The following is a 25,464-nucleotide window of genomic DNA, read 5'->3' as shown; positions in this document are numbered from 1 at the left end:
GTACCGTGACAACATGATTTACAGGTATTTACATTGATTTGTCTCTTTTAAGAAAAACGGCATTGGGGGTCTGGGTAGCTCAGCGAGTAAAGACGCTGACTATCACCCCTGGAGTCACGAGTTTGAATCCAGGGCGTGCTGAGTGACTTCAGCCAGGTCTCCTAAGCAACCAAATTGGCCCGGTTGCTAGGGAGGGTAGAGTCACATGGGGTAACCTCCTCGTGGCGCTATAATGTGGTTCTCGCTCTCGGTGGGGTGCGTGGTGAGTTGTGCGTGGACGCCGCGGAGAATAGTGTGAAGCCTCCATACGCGCTATGTCTACGCGGTAACACACTCAACAAGCCACGTGATAAGATGCGCGGATTGATGGTCTCAGACGCAGAGGCAACTGAGATTCGTCCTCTGCCACCTGGATTGAGGCGAGTCACTATGCCACCACAAGGACTTAGCGCACATTGGGAATTGGGCATTCCAAATTGGGGAGAAAATAAAATAAATAAATGAATACAGAAATGCATTTCTGTAAAGCGTGTCTGTAAATGAGCGCATGGTAACGAGAGACTCGAATGGCTTCTTTACCTTACCTGTGCTATGTGTGACTATAATTAAATGTTTCTTTTGTTGTTTTTGATTAACAATTGACTGTAAATAACAGAAAGTATAATAAGAGACAATTGTGTCGCATGGATCTCGTCTTCGGACACACATTACACGGAACAACTTTTACTCTCTACATGCAGTGAAAGGATCTCACTGCTGAATAATCCGCGACAATACTTCAAAATTACTAGTAAGTGAAATTTAAAGATTTACCAGTTACTTGCCAAACATTTACATTTTAGTCGCATAGCGGAAAATTTGATTGCAAACGCGAGTGAATTCCTCTTAAAGTAGGGGAGGGTTGCGCACAGAGTAAAAAACGATCTTGGGATTTAAGAATCGATATCAAGATTGTTCAAATGAAGAACGAGATGCATCATCAAATTTATATTTTTGCCCACCCCTACTCGACACGGCACCGTGTTCCTGCACACATCACTAAAAAAACAGTCAAACGTGGAGCAACGGTCAAAGGCGGTTCGTCTAGCACATATTTATATAGGAAAACAAATGAAAAACAGTGCGGACGGATACAAAATAAGTTTTCGGTGTGAATGGCCCCTTAAACGTTCTTGTATTCTTACAAAAAACATGCTAGACAGAGCACAATGCTATTGAACAGAAGGCATGGTTTTTTAACTCCCTTTCAATGTTGCAAATATACAGGTAAACACTCAATATGCTTTATTGCATGGCCAAATTAATTGGATTCTTCCATTTCTTTTTTAAACGGACACTGATCCACTTAGCTGCATTTAAAAAAAATAAAAAGTATATATATTTTTTTTTTAGACTGACACAGCACAGTGCTTATGAAACCAAGACCACATCCTGTGTGAACGGCCCCTAACACACAATTTTTAGAAACAGAAGGAACACGCTCACATTCCCATCAGTGCCCGTAGGACAAAAACAAAGCAAAATATCGTCTTCCTCTGCCAGAAACAAACCCTTTAAATGAAGCAGCTGTGGACTCGTTACAGTTTTCCTTCATCCTCAGACGTCATTTCCCTCGTGCCAGTACAGCACTGACAACACAGCATTAGCATCTAGTACACGTTTGTCACTGCAGGAGACTGACGCAGGTTTCAGCATGCTAATGTGCATATGCTCTTTCAGCACTCCAAAGAGCTTCATTCGAGTCTTAAAGAGATCAAAGCTGCTCGCTGCTGCCTCGCTTACTTGATGCATACGTTAAGAGTGCGCTGAGGCCAAGACTGAGTTGTGTGCACTGCAGCGAGCAGAGAATCAGTATTCAGATGGAGGAAACGTGGAGAGTTTCGCCAGAACTATCAACAGTCAAAGAGCAGCTTTGCGAACTTCTGCATCATGAGGAATCCAGCACGTAGAGACACTTACTTGATGTAGCAGTCACGACCCTCTCTAGAGGACGCCATATCCCAGCCATTGGGGGGTGCCTGGGATGGGACCCAGCTCCCTGGAGGTGGCGTAGGACAGCAGGAGGCTTTGGTCCTGTGGCTGTAAGGGAAACAGGAAAATGCACATCAAGAGATGCAGAGATGCGACAGAGCAAATCTGAATCTGCCATGCCATGACAAATATATAAATAAACTTTAGTGTGATGAAATCACTCAATAACCTTATTTGTGTAAATTTATATCCAATTTTACAACTTTGTTGTTATGGCGATGTTACGGCGGTAAAATCTATAATCCGGTAAACGCTGTGATGCTGGTAAATTTATTATTTTATCACACTAAAATCACATATAATGTTTACATCTTGTGACTGTACATTTGAAACAGTGAGTATTTTAACGTTTACGGACTGACCCCATTGACTTCCATTGTAAGCGCCTCACTGGAACCCAGATTTTAAAAAAAAAAATTCTCCCCAATTTGGAATGCCCAATTCCCAATGCGCTCTAAGTCCTCGTGGTGGCGTAGTGACTCGCCTCAATCCGGGTGGCGGAGGACGAATCTCAGTTGCCTCCGCGTCTGAGACCGTTAATCCACGCATCTTATCACGTGGCTTGTTGAGCGCGTTACCGCGGAGATGTAGCGCATGTGGAGGCTCACCACGCGCCCCACCGAGAGCGAGAACTACATTATAGCGACCACAAGGAGGTTACCCCATGTGACTCTACCCACCCTAGCAACCAGGCCAATTTGGTTGCTTAGGAGACCTTGAACAATTTATGGTCAACACAACTTTGTTGCGTTGTATTCGCTGACTGCATGCAAAAAAACATATTCATGATAATTTTATAGGGCCAAATGTCTATATAATGCAATTTAAATATATATTCTTAGTGTTTTCACTTGGACTATTAGCTTTGCATATCCAACACATCAAGTTCCCACATGAAGAGTGTTCAATTATATGTACCAATACTTACCCTTGGTCACATGGTATGAATGCATACATATTTAAATTTGACTTTTTTAAAGGAGCCACCACCTGTTGCTTTTTTTTTTTTTTTTTACTCTCCATGAGGCGCATTAGCTGAACTAGCCAGAAAAGCATCCTTTTTTTTTTTTTGAGTGATTTGAACTAAAGAAGCACAATATATGATTAATTGAAATATGCCATTCAAAAGATTATGGAGTCTTTCCACATTCAAGTGGATACGAGCTGTACTTATGGAAAAATAGCTGCTTGAGGGCGTTACAAGGATGACCGTCAAGTGAACCCACTTGCTTTAATGGGTCTTTGGCATACAAACTTCACTTGACTACATACTGTAGAGGGTGGAAGATTGTTAAGAGGCAAAAAATTGTCATTCAGTAAAAATAAATATTCTAAAAATAGAACTACTCATAATCAGCAGTATAGGATCAGACCCTTCAGGTCGAAACATACTCTACGCAAATTCGTGAACGCAGGCGCTTCTAGCTACGCAAACTGTTTTTCGTGTATTGCTGTGTTCCAAAATGTGTTGAAAAATAGCAAAATAGCCAGTATAATAGCACATCTAGTTTAAAGGCACAGACTTTTGTAGGTAACTCTATCACCCCCTTGAGTACTAAGGATTTTACCGTAACAGTGGAGCTCTTCTTTCAAGCCAAAGCTGCAGAATCTAAACTGATAACAGCCTGGACTGCGTTTGTGACAGTTCATTAATTTAATTTAATTAATTATGTAATGGAAGCATGCGAGCCGCAAGATTGTCATGCTTCGTTCTTGTACTTAAAGTGCCATGAAATTCTGCTTGTCCTTAAATGTTGGAGGATTTCTTAGAAAGCCTGATATCCCAGTGGGCTAAAGTATATGATCAAAGCGATGTCAGGCACAGCTTTGGGCGTCTATTGAAGTCAACATCATATATAAATTACTGAAATTATAGATGACTCACTGTATTTGCATAAAGCTCCATGTGTAAATTTATAACAAAGTACAGCAAAGATTTGAGCAACTCTGTTACACTGAGAAACAATACTGACAGAATCAATACAATTTGAAAAGCAATTATAGTTCTGTCCTCTAGTTTGTTTTTATATGGACAAAAAACAAAAAGAGGAACCTGGCTGCCCTACAGTGGAGGCTAGACAGCACACATGCTTATTATTATTAATGGTTTTTTCTAATAAATAAAGAACTATCTACTTCTTTCACACTAAAACGCTGAGGAACCAGTACACTTCCGCAGAGGAAGGGTGCTCAGATATATGCTGCTTATAAAAGGGGAACATCAGCATTTGTAAACAGCCTACAGCTAATGAACTACAGTATATTACTTGGCGAAATAATTGCTTATTATGTAAATTAATCAATGCATTCAACTACATTGGACAGTTATAAATAAATAAATCTTCCTGAAGCCCTCCATATCCGACAACTATCAAGATAAACAACTAGGTGACTACTACTAAATAAATGCTCAAGAAAATACTCAGTAATCAACTTTCACTCTTCAGAGGTACCACAAAAAGTGATAAAAATAAGACAATCAACTCACAATTTGAAATGATGAGTCTTCAAAACAGAACAGTGGATTATGAAGACTCTGTTCCAACATCATTTTCTCAGAACTTTGGTTTCTAACCGATATCTCCTCTTTTCTTCACTTCCATTGGGTCATGCTGGGGATTTTAGGAGCAACTATACCGGACAGAGAAACACAAGCCACTCGGCATGTCATTAATAAATGATGCCTGCGCCGCCACGTAGCTAAGAATGATAGCACACTAGTGAGGGAGCGCAAGCTGCAGAATTCATTAAGTGCACTTAGCAGTGTAAGTGTTCAAATACTGTGGATTATTAATGTTCAAAGCCAGCTTGGAATATTGTTGTACCCAAAAAATGGCAATCAGATATTAAAAATAAGGTACACAAGAAACGACCATAGGAAGAACTCGCAATGTTTGTTTGGCACAAGGCAGAGTGGAGTTTAGTTGTTTTTACAGTTGCCAAACAATGTCAAAACAGGTGTGCATATGTTGGCTATTTTATAATCTTCTCATCCAATCAGGATTGAGTCAGAACTTATCTGTTTTATGATGGACCCTGAGTTTCAATGGATTAAGTACTCTGTTTTAAAACAAGACTATTTTGGCTTTTGTCCATCAAGTTCCAAATAAAACGAGAAAGTTAGGAATGCACCGATGAGGTGGGGTCTGGGTAGCCCAGCGAGTATTGACGCTGACTACCACCCCTGGAGTTCGCGAGTTCGAATCCCAGGGCGTGCTGAGTGACTCCAGCCAGAGTCTTCTAAGCAACCAAATTGGCCCGGTTGCTAGGGAGGGTAGAGTCACATGGGGTAACCTCCTCGTGATCGTTATAATGTGGTTCGCTCTTGGTGGAGCGTGTGGTGAGTTGAGTTTAGTTGCTGCGGTGGATGGCGTGGGCCTCCACACGCGCAATGTCTTTGTGGTAATGTTCTCAATGAGCCATGTGATAAGATGTGCGGGTTGACAGTCTCACACGCGGAGGCAACTGTGATTCGTCCTCTGCAACCCGGATTGAGTCACTACGCCACCACGAGGACTTAGAGCGCATTGGGAATTGGACATTCCAAACTGGGAGAAAAAAAAAATTTAAGTTTTACCCTTGAGAATAACCCCATTATAGGAACGATTAATGTTTAATATCTAGGACTATGACTCTCTGTAATTACTTAATGCTTTTTGTTTGTTCAGTGAAGTGAACACACATTTGTAACATTCCAGCACATGATAGCTCATGTGTGCATGGCATCAATAATTTAGTCGAGTCGCTCCTGAGAGCTGAGACTAATTCATCGTGTTCTCTGGCACCGACGACCTCGTGTCAGGTTTCCATTCCATTGGCAATTTCAAAAGATCCGCCCTTCTTTATCTGAATGGTCCATTTTTTTTTACAAAAGAAGAAATGTTTGCATTTTCCTTTTAATTTTTCAAAATTTTAGTCTGTTCCAAAATCTACTAAGCTGCCTTGCTGTCCATTGCCCACACAAGCATCTGCCTTTTAAGCAAGCATTTCAACAAGGGGTGCAAATATTTGCTCTGACAACAATTCGATTCGATTGCGATTCTTTACCAAACGATTATGACGCATTGCGAAATCTCAAATTTGGTCCTGATTTGATTCAATTAGATTATTTTGGAATAATTTTAATTATTTTAAAAAATATGCCAAAAAAGATGAACAGTTTTGTGACGAGGAGGAGGGCATGGCCGCAGTGGCGGATTTAGGCATGGGCAACATGGGCAGTTGCCCAAGGCGGCATCTTGTGTGGGGTAGCATGAGGGGGCGGCAACACACAACTGATTGGTTGCATTACCTTAATAAGCAAAAAATACATAGCACACACAAATATTAGGTAAAATAGAACATACGTTTGGCATTGAATAAAAAATACATCAAAATACCACCATCCCCTGATTTTTCCCCATTAATTTAGCCAAATAAGGAAAGCGTGGTAAAGCCTGCATTTCCATTGCTTCTCAATTTAAGATGATATCATGTTTAAATTCTTGTATAAGTTGGAAAATGTGAAGCAATCAGCGTGTAGTAAGTCAATTGTAAATCACTGGTACATTTTGACAAAGCCCTAGAATACACTAGCATGTAAGTGAGATGATGTAATCAGTGCACAGATGTGAAATCACAGCTCCATCTCAGAGGAAAATGGAGATGGAAGAGAGCACATGCTGAAGAGAGCAGGTCAAACTGCAGGAAAACTGGGGAAGTGACTGGGGAAATTAGTTTGTCTTGCTCCTACAAATGGGTTGTTTGCAGGTAATCTGCAGCTTTGTTTCAAGAACACTCGGTTGATTCACAGCTGTGTCTAGAGACTACAGTACTTAACCTTGCTGTTAACGGCACTGAATCATAAGAGACTACAGCATGAGGATCTGAGCTCAGCTTAGCTCACGGATAAAAACAGACAATATATTATTTATAAACTGTAAAGTAAAATATTTTAATAAATATAATATAGTGCACATTATTTTATTGATACGTTTTTGAGGCATCGATATATTAACAGTAGCCGACATTTAAATTAGGCCTAATTTGTGTGCTTTCCAATTCACTGTCAGTTGCCTTCCATTTAATGTTGTCTGGCGTAATAGCGTTGGGAGACCACAAGGGGGTGAACATTTACTAAAGCTGGTCGCACTGTTTCGCACACCAGACGAAAAGAGTACAAGGCACAGGCATCACAACACAGGACTCATTGACGCAGTGCAAGTGGTATCTAGTCATCACCATAAACACAAACGTTATGAAGATGTTTATGCTTCTTTAAGAAACGACTAATTTCACTGACGTTTAAACTAACATTTTAAACTAAAATAATTCGAAGGAAGGCTAAGCCAAATCTAAGAGAAAAAAAAATGTTCAAAAGTTAGCCATTAGCCATTGATCTAATATGACAGCTCTTCGGTAAAGACATCCGACTTTCAAGCCAAGGTTTCGGAAATCCGCTTCCCGCACCACCACCAAAGTGATTATAAAGTTACTTTGCTGAGCTTTCTTGTCTAGCGAGAGGATATATTCCTGCATGCACCACGAGTGAGAAGAAGCACGTGCAGCCTGAGGTGAAATGAAACTTTGTATCTACTCGATATACTCTTTTTAAAGTAATATTTGTATTAATTAAATTTAAAATGTGCAACATTAATATGACAGTAATTTAAGTGCAGCCTCTATAAAAATATAAAGCCAAATGTAAATGTGTAAAAATGTCGAACATTTTAATGGAGAACAATATTAACCGACTAGCAATTCCAGTGTCGACTAGCAGAATCAGAATCGTTTAGTCGACTAGTCTCGCACGTCCCTAATGAACATTGACATTGATGAGTCTGCAAGTTACTGTATGAAACTGGTTAACGTTGCAATTCGAACAATTAGAAAATATTATGCAATATCTCCCGCATTTGTGATATGTGAAAAAAAGAATTTCACTGTATATGTGCAAATGTATAATGTGTGATAAATAAATACAATTATAAAATTAAATTATATCTATGGATGTAGCCTTAAAGCTGTCAAACCACAAAAAATAAATAAATAAATAAATAAATAAATAAATAAAAATAAATAATAAATAAATATATATAGAGAGAGAGAGAGAGAGAGAGAGCTTCAAAATTCTGGCATCCATCTGCTTGCATTGCATGGACCAAAACAGCTGAGAAATTCTTCTAAAAATCTTCATTTTTTTTTCTGCAGAATAAAGAAAGTCATACACATCTGGGATGGCATAAGGGTGGGTAAATGAGAGAATTTTCATTTTTGGGTGAACTGTTCCTTTAATAGAAAAGTAAACAAAAATGTGACGTTATGATAGTCTCAATATCCATCTATAACAGTTGCATTTCAATCATCTACCTTAACGTTTAACTGCATCAATGTAATAATGCCATGATGCAAGCGCCACAGCACTACTACTGTCTTTCCTTACACACAATCTCTTCCTGTAAATCAAACCAGTAACAATGCTATTCACACTGACATTGACAGTGATGTCATGCAGGCCGTCATCAAGGCACTTGAGGAAAACAGAGGCATGTTCTTTTAAGAGCTCAGCTGTGGGTGATTCCACACTGTTATTTGTGAGCCTCTGAGAGCTTCAAACTCAAACGCAGCTGGGGAACTCCAGTGCTTACATTTAATGACAGGCCACTACAGCAGTGCTACTGTGATCACATACAGTACAGCAGCAGCCTCATCAATGCTGTTTAACACAGACAATGAGCACCACTTTTCACCAGCAATATGCAATAATAACTAATGTGATGTCAAGTGAGCACACCGTGTCACGTGTTTTCCATAAAAGGCAACATTCTAACAAATTCGAAACACGAAAGTTCCTATCTGTCACTCACTCGACAGTTGTGTCGATGTAGTGACACTAGGGGTCGCCCTTGGGAGCCCCGAACACCTCTGATCTTTGAAAAAAGGCCAATGGGAATTGGCGAGTGGAATTTGCATGCCACTCCCCCGGACATACGGGTATCGCAACCACTCATTCAGATTTTCTCTTCGGAGTCGAGCGGTTGTGTTCAGCGTGCTGAATTACTCTGCCAATCCATTCACCTCGAAAATCTGTTGGATTTACGGCGCATTACAGCGGCTTCTCCCCCTCTTGCACTGGTGAAGTGCAGAGAACGCCCTTGGGGGCTTCAGCAGCTAAAAGCGTATATTCTTCCTACTGAAAGAGTATTTTTTCTCTTCTAAAAGAGTGGCATTAACGGAGAGCATCTTTTTAAAGATGCCTCTCCATTTGTGTGTATTTCCTGGTTGAAGTCTTTACCTCTCCGCTTCCGATGGCCACGATCGCGGTCTTACATGCCGGGGCGCTGCCCACGCGGAGACAGCGTTCGTGGAAGGGTCATGTTGTCACCACGAGAGTGTGACCATGGCAACGTTGTGGTCGTGGTTTTTCCTTTGTTAGAGGGAAAGACCACCCCAGCGGCTCCCCGCCTCGGTCCTTCTACCTACGGGTTTGAGGCCGCGTCGGTTAGCACTGGGGGCGATTTGGGGACCCCAATGGGAGCCAATCCGCCGGGTAACTCCCCACGGACCTCTTATTCCCCAGTACACTCATTTGCCCCGCTGGGATGAGACCGCTGGCTCATCTCAGGGCGAGTTTGCGATTTCATTTTGGCACTCGTGAAGTGGATGAGCTCTCGATTGCAGCATCGGAGAGCGGGCTGTCCAGTCTAACGCTGAGGACTCGACTGGGCTCCCACCTTCAGGTGCGGTCGCCCAGTCGCAGCCTGACGTGCAACTGGCAGCCATGCTTGCCTGGGCAGCTGCGTGTTGGGCTGGAGTGGAACCCTCCACCCCCCCGAACCCTCGCAGACTGACGATTGGTTCCTGGGCCCGGAGCGTCGCTCACCCCAACGCCCCGCCCCCTTTCTTCCCGGAGGTGCATGAGGAGCTAACAAGGTCATGGCGGGCACCTTTCACTGCCCGGACCTGGTCTCTGAGCTCCTCTGCTCTCACTACCCTTGATAGTGGGGCTGCCAGGGAGTACTCGGCGATTCCCCAGGTGGATAAGGCAGTTGAGGTGCACCTGTGCCCGCAAAATGACGCCACCTGGCGGGGCCACCTGAGACCCCCATCCAGTGCCTGTAAGGTTACATCGTCTCTGGCGACTAAGGCCTGCGGTGCCGCTGGACAGGCTGCCTCCACCCTGCACACCATGGCTCTCCTGCAAGTGCACCAAACCAAGGCACTAAGAGAACTGCATGAGGGTAGTTCTGACCTGGGATTGATGCAGGAGCTGCGCTCGGTGACCGACCACGCTCTCCGGGCACCGAATATCACACCGCGAACTCTCGGGCAGGCGATGTCCACCCTGGTGGTCCAGGAGCGCCACCTATGGCTCAGCTAGCAGTTCAAGACCTCGCAACTCGTCTGCTTCTCGGCCAAGAGCGTCCTCCTGCCACAACAACACCGCCTCAGCCGCAGCCCGCCCCAAGGCGTGGAGCCACCCGCAGAAAGCAGACGCCACCCGTCTCACGGCCGGCCGACAAGAACCCAAGGAAGGCTTTGAAGCGCCCCTGAGACGAGCAACCCAGGCATGTGGAGACCTGCTGCAGGCCTAGAGATGTTAAGCAGACCACTCCATCCCCCGGTGGAATGCTGGGAGGAGAATCCTTTGCCTTTTCTTTGATTCGCCCCATGCCCTGGGTCACATATCCAGTGCTCACGGCCGTCGTTATCACGACCACCGGCCACCGTTCCTTTATGGCAGGTATGGCGTCCAGGGGCGCCCCCCCCCTCCCCCGCGCCCAGCTGTGGCACAAACACGTCAGGCCAGTTCTGATGGACTGCGGGGATGACTTTCCTCCTCCCCCCCTCCCTGACCAGCCCTATGCTGGGTATCAGGAGCCAGGTAAGTGCTTCAATGTCCCTAGACTCAGCACGGCCATGGGGCTCGAGCCCTCTCGATGCGGCGCATCAGGCTTCGCCCGGCCGTGAGGCCCCACCCGCCGACACGTCTGACAAATTATCCCCTTGGTCCCCCTCGCCCGGAGCTTGGACGCATGGCATGCGCTTCCCAACCCATCGCGATGGCTGACCCATGGAGGTCTTCACCTCGGTGAAGGGAGAGAACGCCGCTACCCCGCGTGCGGAGATTGCTACCCTTCTGCAGAAGGGTGCGATAGAGCCTGTCCCTCCAGCCGAGATGAAGAAAGGGTTTTACAGCCCCTACTTCATCATACCGAAGAAAGGCAGTGGGTTGCGGGCAATCTTGGTTGCGAGGAGCGTGAGGTCCGAGAACCACGTCTGGGTGGGCCTGTAGGGCGCTACTAGGATGACCAGCTCCTCGTCCTCCCTGACCTTGCAGTAGGCTCACTGGGGGAAATGCATATTTGCATAGTCCCGGGGGTCAGCTGTGTGCCAGCTCGTCTATACCGAGAGGTGCCTCGGTCAGGGCGTACCATAGCGGGCAGTGGGAGGATTCCCGGGAAGCAAACGGGTCTACCTGCACTTGACCGAATTGACTCCAAATCAGCTGGACCCCCTGGGGGTGGAGTCTCCACTCTCCCCTGAGCGTAACCTGTCATGACAGCGCGTCCGCTGCGGTGTTGAGGTCTCCCGGGATGTGAGTGGCTCACAGCAACTTGAGGCGCTGCTGACTACAGAGGAGGAGACGGCGGGTGAGTTGTGACATGCAACGGGAGTTGTGACTTCGCCGTGTTGTCCGTCCGGACCAACACATGCTTGCCCTGGGTCAAGGGCCGAAGCCTCCACAGGGCGAGCAGTACTGCCAACAACTCGAGGCAGTTGATGTGCCAATATAGTCACGGGCCAGTCCGAGAGTCGGCGGCTGCGTGCCCGTTGCATACGGTGCTCCAGCCCATCTTGGAAGCATCTGTCGTAACCACGACACACCTGGAGACCTCCTCTAGGAGATCCCCTGCTCGTAGAAACGCTAGGTCGATCCAAGGGCTGAAGAAGCGGCAACAGATCGGCGTGACGACCACGCGATGTGTGCCATGGCACCATGCCCATCTCGGGATTCAAGTCTGAAGCCAGTGCTGAAGCAGTCTCATATGCATCAACCCGAGCGGTGTGGCCACCTTTGAGGATGCCATATGCCCCAGGAGCCTCTGAAAAAGTTTTAGTGGGACCACTGTTTTCCATCTGAATGCCTTCAGACAGTTCAGCACCGACTGTGCGCGCTCGTTCGTGAGGCGCGCTGTCATCAAGACTGAGTCCAACTCCAAACTGAGAAAAAGATGCTCTGAAGCAAACAGGTCTACCTGCACTTGACCAAATCGACTCAAAATCAGCTGGTCCCCCTGGGGGTGGAGTCTCCACTCTCCCCTGAGCGTAACCTGTCGTGACAGCGCGTCCGCTGCGGTGTTGAGGTCGCCCGGGATGTGAGTGCCTCGCAGCAATTTGAGGCACTGCTGACTACAGAGGAGGAGACGGCGGGTGAGTTGTGACATGCAACGGGAGTTGTGACTGCACATCACGCTGTAGTAGACGGTAAGTATTTGGGGAAGCACGATCCCAGACCATGCCTCATCCCGTTGTGGGACCTCTCTGTAGTCCTTCGGGGTCTATGGGGAGCTCCCTGCAAGTCCCTGGAGTCAGTTGAGCTAAAGGTACTCTCTTTGGAGACTACCCTCCTGACTGCGCTCACTTCCATCAAGAGGGTAGGGGACCTGCAGGCGTTCTCTGTCAGCGAAACGTGCCTGGAGTTCGGTCCGGGCTACTCTCACGTGATCCTGAGACCCCGACCTATGTGCCCAAGGTTCCCACGACCCCGTTTAGGGATCAGGTGGTGATCCTGCAAGCACTGCCCCAGGAGGAGGCAGACCCAGCGTTGGCGTTGCTGTGTCCGGTGCGTGCTTTACGCATCTATTTGGATCACAAGCAGAGCTTTAGAAGCTCCGAGCAGCTCTTTGCCTGCTTTTGCGGGCAAAGAGCTGCAGCTGAGGCGGTGTTGTTGTGGCAGGAGGACTGCCTCCAAACAGAGGATCGCCCACTGGGTCATTGATGCCATCATGATGGCATATCACGCTCCACTAAATCGTTTCCCTGTCAATAAACTGCATCTTCCTTGGTCACCGTGTTTGTAGAGCTCCTCCCCCCTTGGGTAGGACCTACCATGTGACTTCTCCACATGACATACTTCCAACAAGACTCGTTAAGACCACGTGACGTATTTCCACTCAAAATACCACCCCCTCTCTGGGTGGGGTGTGGTCTCCATGGTGTCTTCCCCTTGGGAGTGAAACCCACCCCCCGACGTAGACACTTATGGCCCCCAGTCGGTAAACAGATTCCACTTTTTATTGGGGAGAAAAAAAGAAGAAAAGAGGCCATGGCTGGGCTAGCCTGTCCCTATTTGTTGGGCAGTTCACGTTCGACGCTCATAAGAGCGATGGGGGAGGTTACGTGATGGCCTGGTCCCATCTCGCACCACCAGTCCACGTAACACAGTTCAGCTTATTGTAGACACTACATCGACACAACGTCGAGTGAGTGACAGATAGGGAATGTCCTGGTTACTTTCGTAACCTCTGTTCCCTGATGGAGGGAACAAGACTTTGTGTCCCTCTTGCCACAATACTGAACTACCCGCTGAAATGGCCGGGACCTTTTCTCGGCTCCTCAGCACAAAACCTGAATGAGTGGTTGCGAGCAAGCTCCTTTTATACCCGTATGTCCGGGGAAGTGGCATGCAAATTCTTCTCGCCAATTCCCATTGGCCTTTTTTCAAAGATCAGAGGTGTTCGGGGCTCCCAAGGGCAACCCCTTGTGTCACTACATCGACACAATGTCTCGTTCCCTCCATCAGGGAACGGAGGTTACGAAAGTAACCAGGATGTTTGAGGCTGCTGTGAGCGTATAAATATTCTGCATTTGCATCACTCTCTCTAGTACATCCTGTACTTTCTTGTATAAACAATGAGCACATATAAATCCTCTGAACAGCTCATGTGGAATCACAATAACCAGTAAACCACGCATATATTAACTTAAACAAGAGATCCTTAATTACACTTAATTATAAAGGCATTTTTAACACCGAACCTAAAGGTACAAAACAAAAGGCATAATGATAAGGTCACAACCTGATTGGACAGCTTTTATGATGTATATTTTGCGATGGAACTTGCCGAACATCCAAAACAATGCTAGCTGCTGGGCTAAATGTGCTTGTTGGATTTATGTATATATATCGTTATGCCTTTTGTTTTGTACCTTTAGGTTCAGTGTTAAAAATGCCTTTATAATTAAGTGTAATTAAGGACCTCTTGTTTAAGTTAATAAATATTATATATATATATATATATATATATATATATATATATATATATATATATATATATATATATATATATATATATATATAGTGGTATTTTTACCAGCTGAGAACAAACGAAGAGCTAATAAAATGTGTAAAGGAGTCAAAACAGTGCCAGGAATTCCTCTGTTGCACACACAAATGAAGATATGCTGCAAGGATGGCTGACAGTGGTTCCGACGCCTATACTGAACTGTAATGGGCAACATAGCTCCTATGATGAGAAGAACCAGGTATGCTTGAGGTCAGTATTAGGCAAATAACTTTCTGTTTTTGGTCCGTTTAGACATCTTTGGTCCATGTTGCATTCATATATCAATAGAACCGCACCAGAGTTCATTTGGAAGTGGACCGAGACCCATTATTTAGGTGGTCTCGGTCTGCTTGTTTGGTACGCACCAAGGTTCGGATGGAAGCATTCACACTTGTTCAAATGAACTGCACTAACAGAGCAATCGCAACAGAGTTCGTTTTAATCAAACCAAACCTGTCAAGTGTGCCAAATGGCCTGCATGACAACAGACAGCGGTGCAAATATGGTGAAGGCCTTGCAGCTCAACAACTGGACTCGCCTGCCGTGCTTCGGCCACAGACTGCATCTAGCCATAGGTGAGTAACGCAAAATAACCTTAGCTATATGTAAAAATAGTACTAAAATAGTAATATAAATAAATCATCAAGATAAGAACACATTTTTTCTACCTTGTAAGATCACTCGAGTTATTTTAAACTACAACATTATATATTATATAACAAAATATGTATTAAATTGCTCAAAAGAGACAACAGTTCTGTTTATCTTTTGTTAATGAATTATGTTCATAGAACCCCTTTCATAGAAAAAAGTGCAAAGGATACACGGATTGAGCATGCAACATCACTATGCAAAAAAGTTGTGAGCGCTTTCTCCTTCAGTTGGAAAAAGCAGAGAGAGCCAATGAAGGCACAACTCGAGCTCAACCTGCCTCAGCGGAAGCTAATAACAGAGTCTCCAACACAATGGGGGTCCCAACTCAAGATGATTGAAAGAGTCCTTGAACAGGAAGCAGCCATTTCGCAGGTTTTGAAAGCTGATAAGTAAGCAAGACACCTTGTGCCAACATGGCAGGGTATTGATATTTTGGAGTCGGTGAAGAGGGACCTCAGTCCACGCAAAGATTTCACAGATGCACTATCAGGTGAGGACTATGAGTGTTTCTTACTTAAAGCCTGTGTTGCAAGTTCTGAAAATGAACATCTTGAGTGTGGATGCTGAGGACACTAACTTAAAGTTGGTAAAGGAAACCATCACCCAGTACCTCAGTGAAAAGTATAGCGACCTGACGACAGATGACCTCCTGAACATGGCATCTCTTCCTGACCCGAGGTTTAAACTGCACAACATGGATGAAGAAAAAAAAAAGAGAGCATTATATCTCGAGCTATTACTGAGCTGGAAGTCCTTCTGTCGGCACCCACAGCAACATCTCGACCAACAGCGTCTGTTGCCACACAAAGCACAGAACCTGAGGGGCCAGCCAAAAAAAAAAAAAAGACCACAACTCTAGGTTCGCCTTCTCAAAGTATCCTCTGCCACAGGCCCATCAAAAGAGTTAATTGAGGCATAACTGGCATCATACCTCTCAATAATTGAGGCTAACAGCGAGTTGGATCCTTTGGAATGGTGGAAAGTGCACCAGGGAAACTTTCCACGGGTTGGACGCCTGGCAAAAAAGTACCTTTGTATCACAGTAACCAGTGCACCATCAGAAAGACTGTTCAGCACAGGTGGCAACATCGTCACATGCCAAAGGGCTACTTTCAAACCCCATAAAGTGGATTGATTTTCTTTGCAAAAAAATCTGTAATTCTGTCCGACCTGAATGTCACCATTAAATCTCCTTGAAAAAGAGAAGTTAAGGATGGGTCAACCTAATCTTCCATGTTTAGGAAATGTAACATAAGTGCCTGGATCAAATGTTTTAGTTGTTTGTACCTTTTGTTTTTGGATTTTCTCCCCTTTTCTCCCCAATTTGGAATGCCCAATTCCCAATGCCCTCGTGTTAAAGTGTCAGAAAGTGCACTTTGTGTTGTTTACATTTTACTACGTCCATCTTTGTTTGCATTTTACTACTGCAATTGTTTCTAGTTGAGTTCTGAGTACTTGAAAAATCTTGTGTTATTTAATGGTTGTGTTATCTATTAACTGCTGATTACTACTTTAATATTTAAAGTAAAACTTTAACTCAGGTTTTAATGACCATTTTGACAACAGATTCTTTAATGCAATATTGTGTTTTAAATTGTGCAAATAGATAAGTCCATAGGCTTGTTCCGGACTGGATATTCTCGACAGTACATCTCAAAATTGGGAAGAAGATCGCAATTCAGATCGTGATTGTGTGTTATAAAGATCATGATATGATTTTTTGGGAAGATCGCCCACCCCTACTCCCTTGCTCCCTATTTAGTGAATGACTTAACCTTCAGTGTGCTGTCTGTCTGCACTGGTCTCAGAACAGTTCCAAATGCACCTTATTTTCATCCTAACGCCATATAATCCTCTGAAAGCAACATTTTCCAGCTTTTGCATGAATACATGAAAATGCACAGTAAATATATAGGAATGCATTTAATAATGTTAATGAATAGAACCGCATTGTACAGTGATAACTAGGGATGGAACAATATGGTTATCTCACGATTCAGTTCGATATACGTTATGAGGTTCGCAATTTTATATAATCTCAATTTTATTTAATAACACGTAAATTACAAAATATTACAGAAATGTTTTTATTTTCTGAAAAAATGTTTGAGCAAAATACACATTATAATTTCTCATCAAAATAAAGTTCTATAATACACAAAATAAATGCTCAAAGTCTATATAATAAGAGTTGCTCATATACCTTTCTCTATAAGAAAAGATCACAAACAAATACGTTTTCAAAAATAGTGGGCTACATTCAGGCTGATCGGGCTGATATATATATATATATATTTTAATGATATGAGCCTTCACTGTTTGAAATAATGTGCACAATTTACAAGTAAAAACGAGTTTACAATTATTTGTATAAGAAATGCTAAAAAGGTACTGTCACTTTAAGAGTTTCAACGTGTATTTCACACTGTTCTGGTTCAGCGAACATTAACGAGAGGTTTCTGTAGTGCATCCATGCTGTGTGAGGTTAAAATTAATATTTCTTTTCATTTTTTTATCTGACTGTAAAGAACAGAAAGGATGTTAAGACACATTATTCAATGAAAGTGGAGTCGCCTCATCTTTGATGGACACACATTACACGGATGAAACGATCCATTTTATTCTCAAGCACTTTTCATCAAAACAAGGTGATTAAAAGCTAAATTCAAGCACCTTGTGTGAACTCTGTAAACAGTGTAGAAAAAAGTGCAGGAGGGGTAAAATCATGATATATATCGAAATTCGAAATATTGTCCCATCCCTAATGATAACAAAATAAAATACAACAAAATTTCTTTTAAAATGAAGCAAAATGAGCCACAGATCTGTTAATTTTTAAAGTTACTCAAAATAACTAACATGTTTTTGCATCTTTTGAGGGAAAAAGGTCCCATTTTCCACTAATGTGGACTTAATGTGATTTTTAATGTGACTGCAGGCCAGTCAAGTTCTTCCACACCAAACTCGCTCATCCATGTCTTTATGGACCTTGCTTTGTGCACTGGTGCGCAGTCATGTTGAAACAGGAAGGGGCCATCCCCAAACTGTTCCCACAAAGTTGGGAGCATGGAATTGTCCAAAATCTCTTGGTATGCTGAAGCATTCAGAGTTCCTTTCACTGGAACTAAGGGGCCAAGCCCAGCTCCTGAAAAACAACCCCACACCATAATCCCCCCTCCACCAAACTTCACAGTTGGCACAATGCAGTCAGACAAGTACCGTTCTCCTGGCAACCGCCAAACCCAGACTCGTCCATCAGATTGCCAGATGGAGAAGCGTGATTCGTCACTCCAGAGAACGCGTCTCCACTGCTCTAGAGTCCAGTGATGGCGTGCTTTACACCACTGCATCCGACGCTTTGCATTGCACTTGGTGATGAATGGCTTGGATGCAGCTGCTCGGCCATGGAAACCCATTCCATGAAGCTCTCTGTGCACTGTTCTTGAGCTAATCTGAAGGCCACATGCACTTTGGAGGTCTGTAGCGATTGACTCTGCAGAAAGTTGGCGACCTCTGCGCACTATACGCCTCAGCATCCATTGACCCCGCTCTGTCATTTTACGTGGCCTACCACTTCGTGGCTGAGTTGCTGTCATTCCCAATCGCTTCCACTTTGTTATAATACCACTGACAGTTGACTGTGGAATATTTAGTAGCGAGGAAATTTCACGACTGGACTTGTTGCACAGGTTGCATCCTATCACAGTACCACGCTGGAATTCACTGAGCTCCTGAGAGCGGCCCATTCTTTCACAAATGTTTGTAGAAGCAGTCTGCATGCCTAGGTGCTTCATTTTATACACCTGTGGCCATGGAAGTGATTGGAACACCTGAATTCAATTATTTGGATGGGTGAGCGAATACTTTCATATACAGGGCCATAGCAAGGTCATCTGTGCCCTCTGACTGTATATTGCTCTGGGCCCCTTTCCTATAAAAAAAAAATACAGTTTAGAATTTGTTGTTGGGTCCCTTGGATCTTCGGGCCCCTAGAATCGTTACCACCTTTCACCCCAAAAGCTACGGCCCTGCTCACATTTATTGCAAGTCTGCTGCTGCTGTTTGTGTATGTGTAGGTGACTTCGTGCAATGGAGATCTTGTTGACTGTAACTATGGCAATGCGAGCACAGCCTTGACTGCACAAAATGCTTCCACTACGACAGAAATCGGCAGCCACTCGGTGCTTTTGCCGCTTTCCGCATCCAGTGTGTAAAGGCCTTTACCAGAGGCACTTTTGTTGCTGCTGTGCCCGTAAGAGCGCTTCATGGATATCAATGTCCTGCTGTTGTGTCACGTGACACTTAAATGACAATCTAGAGTCTTGTGAACAGTATTCAGTCAGTTTTAATTTATTTAAATTATGTGTTATATGTTGCGTATGGCGAAGCCAAAATACAATGTCCACACGTGGGCACGGGGTAACACGAGGTTAAATATATTTAACCAATTTTACAGGCGTTACATTGGCTACATTTTAAAATTATTTTAACTACATACAAAGCTTTGAATGGTCTAGCTCCATAGTACTTAAGTGACCTTCTGACATGCTACAATCCATCATGTTCATTACGATCACAACATTCTGGCCTGTTAATAGTTCCTAGAATATCAAAATTCACAAAAGGAGGTAGATCCTTTTCCTATTTGGCTCCTAAACTATGGAATAGTCTTCCTAACACTGTTCGGGATGCAGACACACTCACTCAGTTTAAGTCTAGACTAAAGACTCATCTATTTAGCCAGGCATACACCTAATTTGTCCATCAACTCACAATTAGGCTGCTTTAGTTAGGTCTGCCGGAACCAGAAACATTTCTCATAATCTATAACTGCAATAAATTGAATGGCATCTACGCTAATATTATTCTATTTGTTTCCCTGTCTTAACCCTGGGATTCATATCCCGAGGTTACCAGAGCCGGCCAGATCCAGCTCCGTTCCTGCTTGGTGTCGGACTCCACTTCTACGTGTCGCTGAGTGATGATGACAAACTACAGCCGGTGCTAGCCAGACATCACTTCAGTCTTTTTACTTCAGAGAAGATGAACTGATGCCAACTCCAACTGTAAGACAATGGATCATTCATATGCCACTGCCTGAACCTTGGACTTAGGATGGACCTCACCGAACCTCACCGAAATGACCTGCCGGTTGAACTGCGATGCACCTCATTGATCTCTGCCTGCATCACCTTTGTCTATTGATGGACTACAGTCTTGAAATGGAATACATAGACTATTAATTATTTGCCAACAAAAGCCGTCATCAGCCAACTAACAAAGGACAATGCATCTATGTGAACTTCTGCAGTTAATCCAGGATGAACTTCAAAGACTTTAGTCATTAATCTTACAGTTCATACAAAATCTTTGTTTAAACACTGGCCCTTAACACTTCCTTAGTTTACTAATTTTAAACCATGACTTGCATCTCACATAAATAACTAATATTGGCATTATATTCATGCTGTTTAGTCAGAGGGGAACTGGCCCCCACAGTGAGTCTGGTGTCTCCCAAGGTTATTTTTCTCCATTAACCAACATCTTATGGAGTTCTGTGTTCCTTCCCACAGTCGTCTTCAGCTTGCTCACATGCTGTGAGTATTCGTGGTGTCATGCACAGCGTACCACGTGATAAGATGCGTGGATTGATGGGGATTAAAAAAAATAAATAAGTAAAATAAATAAATACTTACATTCTCTATAAATTAACGGAGCGTTCATCTAAATCCTGATGAGAATCACATTTTTCATGCGTATAAAAGGAGTGTCACTTTCATTGAAATATGCCCGCAGTTAATGCGCAAAAGAATGTAATTTTCAATTCTTTTAATTCATTGCATACAGTCCATTTACACCACCAACTTCTTATGAAAGTGTTGTCTGTTTATATCACTGGTGCTCAAGGAAATTAATTGACTATATAATAGGACGTAGACTTAACGCTTAAAATACCAACACATAACGGCCATGCTCACTGACTTTATGCTTATGACTTATCGCATAGCTCTGCGCTTAACGCTAACACTCTTAAAATAGGGCCTTGTGTGCACAAGTTCCACTTCAAGAAGGCTTTTTCTTTTTCTTTTTTGAGGTCTCATTCTGAACAGATGAACAACATGACCACCAAAATCATTTCCACTGTCAAATATATTAGCCTAATATAGTTTGTGCAAAACAAACACCCAACAGAGACATGAATTACTTCAACTTCATTGACAATGTTTCAATGTGAAAGTGCATTTTCAACCATAATCCACTAAACATCAATTGTGTTGGTCAAGGTTTCCGTTCCACACTTCATGCGTACTTTAATCTAGTAGGCACTATTCTCAGCAGCACTCCTTAAGAGCGAGTTCTCTCCAGCAGCTACTGCATGAATTAAAGATGATGCTTTCATAACTCTACAAAGTGCTTCTTTTCATACACTTTCCCTAATGAACAAGACGGAGCACTCTTTAACCTTATCTTCAGAAAGTCCATTCATTCAAAGTCTCTGAAACAGCTCACGGTCATCCCAGCTAGTCGAAGCTTTTTAAATTGTATTCTTGTCCACTGAAGCACTTGCCCTATGGTGATATTTAGTCAACAATCTAGTTTTCTGTGGCCAATGTTTTCCATTTCTAAGGGACATTCATTTCTCTACAAATAAGCAGAACACTAACAAACATTCCTCTTTAAAAAAACACCATGTAATTCCCTTCACCCAACAAAATTATGTCATACACAATAAAGCAATTCCAAAGCTGCTACAGATGAAATAAAGAGCTCTTTTGGCCTATTTTGGGGAACAAACAGACAGCCATTATAAACACTGGATGGTGATGATGATGGCCCCTGAATGTAAGCCATTGAGTTCCAGGGGCCAATCCTTTAGGAGGATTAGTTGGGATAAAATCAAGAAAAATCAAGAAAGCCAAATAGGTTATAGAGGTTAGATTGTCACAGGGATGAAATGAGCTTAACCAGCCACCAATCAGCGACACACTCAGCTTATATTTAATGCCACAGTAGAAACTGATGAAATCAAAAACAACTATTCTCTACAGTTTGACAGATATAGGTTTTTGATGGCTGAGGCCTGACATTATGTTGAAATATCAGGATTCCCACCCTTTTAGGCCAATGAATGTCTACAACATCTCCAGGCGTTTGTGATTACTGGATACAGATTTTAAAAATCCTTTTGATTCAGACCGATTTGCGAATGAATCATTTTGGCTACGTCTACATTAATCCGGATACATTTGAAAACAGCGTTTTCGTTTCATAACGCTCTCCGTCCACATTAGCGTTTTCAAGCGTTTTCCAAAAGTTGCTCATCCACACTGAAACGTCTGAAAACGCTTACGTCCCTGTACTGCGCATGAGTAAAACGTAAGATGCGTCATTTCCGTCAGGCGTTTATTTACTTTCCGCCTCTTTGAAACATCGCGACAATGTACGGTCTGAAAACGCAACTGTCCTCGCATTCCACTGCTGAACTACAACTGCGAGTAAACATCCCGTCTCCTTTGAAGAAATGTAAGCTGATGTACAAACTGACATTAATCTTTAACAACGCAATCAAACTGGAGAGTAGCCAAAACAACTGCAATACAACGTCATCCACCATCTTGTTTTGGACTGAATGGGTCACATGAATGCGTCACATGACTAAAAATGCGTCAACGTTTTCGAAAGCATCCTTTTCCACAGTCCACACTACAACTAGAAAACGGTGTTTTCAAATGTATCCACTTTGGAGTGCGTTTTCAAAAAGCTCCATTTTCGCAGACAGAAACGCCATCTCAGTGTGGACGGAAGGCCAAAACGGAGAGAAAAACATGCGTTTTCAAACGAAAACGTATTAGTGTGGACAAGGCCTTAGACAGACTGATCGATGAATTAATTGAAAATAATTGACTCAAAAGAACAATTCACGGACAAATCACTATGGCTTGAGAGCAAGATTTACTTGACACAATCTTACCAAAGAGCAATATTTAGCCAAGTACATTTTTACATTTTTTTTTCTCCCCAATTTGGAATGCCCAATTCCCAATGCACTCTAAGTCCTCATGGTGGCGTAGTGACTCGCCTCAATCTGGGTGGCGGAGGACAAATCTCAGTTGCCTCCGCGTCTGAGACCGTCAATCCGCGCATCTTATCACGTGGCTTGTTGTGCGCGTTACTGCGAAAACCAAGTGTGTGTGGAGGCTTCACGCTATTCTCCGCAGCATCCATGCACAACTCACCATGCGCCCCACCGAGAGCGAGAACCACATTATAGTGACCACGAGGAGGTTACCCCATGTGATTCTATCCTCCCTAGCAACTGGGCCAATTTGATTGCTTAGGAGACCTGACTGGAGTCACTCAGCACGCCCTGGATTCGAACTCGTGACTCCAGGGGTGGTAGTCAGCGTCTTTTTTGCTCCCTGAGCTACCCAGCCCCTTTTATATTTTATATTTTTTAGATTTTATATGGATGGATGGATGGATATTGTCATTTTGAGTCAGTACTGGTCATTTTGTTGATTTATCAGCAGATGGATGGATGGGACGATGGATGGATGGATGGATGGATGTATGTATAGATGGGTGGATGGATGGATGGATGGATGTATAGATGGGTGGATGGATGGATGGATGGATGTATAGATGGGTGGATGGATGTATAGATGGGTGGATGGATGGATGGATGGATGTATAGATGGATGGATGGATGTATAGATGGGTGGATGGATGTATAGATGGGTGGATGGATGGATGGATGGATGTATAGATGGGTGGATGGATGGATGGATGGATGGATGGATGGGACAATGGATAGATAGATGGATAGATGGATGGATGGATGGATGGATAGATAGATGGCTGAATGAATAGATGGATGGACAGATGGATAGATGGATGGATGGATAGATGGATGGATGGATGGACAGATGGATGGATGATAGATGGATAGATAGATGGATGGATGATATATGGATGGATAGGTAGATGGATGGATGGATGGATGGATATTTTGTCATTTTGAGTTATTTCTACAGGCAGACAAACAGACAGACAGACAGACAGATATTTTGTCATTTTGAGTTATTTCTTCAGATAGACAGACAGATAGATAGATAGATAGATAGATAGATAGATAGACAGACAGACAGACTAATCTCTGTTCCCCCATGTGAGGTGACTCATTGTTTCTGGGGGTTCCTCATTTCATTTTCACAATCGTCTTGACAGCAACTAAATGCATTAGTAAATGTGTAAATATATGTTTGAACATAAAAGCATGACGATTGATAGAATCAATGAGACATGAAATGAGACAGAAAGCATCCATTCCAGTAACATCCTTACAGCAAGCTCTGTTTCCATACAGTGAAGCATGTTCGGCCAGCTGACAGTGCGATTACCGATTGGTAATTTATCAAACGTCTCAACATTGTTCTATTAACGCATATTGATCATCGTTGACATGATAAAATCAGGAATAATCCGTGGAGATGCATGCAATGACTGCGGGTGTTGATGCACATCACACAGCATATACTCACCCTGCTAGTTTCGGCATCCTGACAAAACTGAATACATCCATGACATGATCCGAACTCACTCCGATTCCATCCTGGAAACGTTAGTACGTGCGGCAGAGAGTTTAAAAATGAATAAACCGGAGGTTTTCCCTTAAATCTGTGATATTGATAACAGTCAGGTCTCGTGCACGGTGGAGCGTTCAACGCGTCCTCAGCAAATCCACAACGCCGGACACGTGACAAAATGATCCGTTTTTACCTCAGTCTACATTCTTTAAATCTCCCATCTGCCCTCGGACAACTTCATTTAATTTCCCATCGCGGTGGAAACAACATGACAGGATTGGAGAGCAAGAGAGCGAGATGAAGAGCGAGATGAAGAGCGATCGAAATGAAGGCAGGGTTAAACGGAGGAGTGATAAGGAACTGATTGAAACTCCATCTATAACGAGATTTCCATATAATAAATACTATTATTCCCAGGCACAGGTGAGCGAGCTGCAAAGCTGTGGGAAATCCCAGAGGAAATTAAAGGGGTGGAGCGCGCGCACGCGAGCGATGGAAATGTGGGAGGAGTAACAAATTCAAATGAGGAGAAGATGGGCAGGCCTTCGCGAAGCCCCGCCTCAAAAACGTGAGTGACAGTGAACATGGCATATTTATTTTTCCAGAATATGCTAAAGATGAAAATAGAAATGGTGTGATAATTTGCACTATATAGGAAAACCGTATCTAGGAAAACTAAAGAAAAAACGTAAATAAACACGTGATTTGGTGACAGTCACTGGTTCAAAAACTTAATTATGGATAAAAAATAAATGCGTAATGCATTGTGTTGAACAGAAGAATGCACAACTGTATGAAGATTCAAAATCTTTGCCATATTCTTAGTATTTATGGAGTACTGGGAGGTTTGGTTCATAATAATA

The 25,464-nt window shown here is 43.4% G+C and overlaps 1 protein-coding gene across 1 annotated transcript in view; it reads right to left on the bottom strand.

The window, feature by feature from the left end:
• The window catches only part of LOC127448219 (FERM and PDZ domain-containing protein 4-like), a 68,785-nt gene extending 43,685 nt beyond the window's left edge, over positions 1-25,100 (bottom strand). The window contains exons 1-2 of the mRNA XM_051710593.1: positions 24,557-25,100; positions 1,960-2,079 (exon numbers count right to left, since the gene is read on the bottom strand). Coding sequence (XP_051566553.1) covers positions 1,960-2,079; positions 24,557-24,597 — 161 coding nt within the window. The 5' untranslated portion in view covers positions 24,598-25,100. The remainder of the gene's footprint in view (positions 1-1,959; positions 2,080-24,556) is intronic.
• Positions 25,101-25,464: the final 364 nt, after the last annotated feature.

This window comes from Myxocyprinus asiaticus, chromosome 11, assembly GCF_019703515.2.
Source record: "Myxocyprinus asiaticus isolate MX2 ecotype Aquarium Trade chromosome 11, UBuf_Myxa_2, whole genome shotgun sequence".
In the NCBI taxonomy this organism is placed as follows: domain Eukaryota; kingdom Metazoa; phylum Chordata; class Actinopteri; order Cypriniformes; family Catostomidae; genus Myxocyprinus; species Myxocyprinus asiaticus.
Note: the sequence above shows the minus strand (reverse complement) of the source record. Positions and strands in the feature narration are given on the sequence as shown.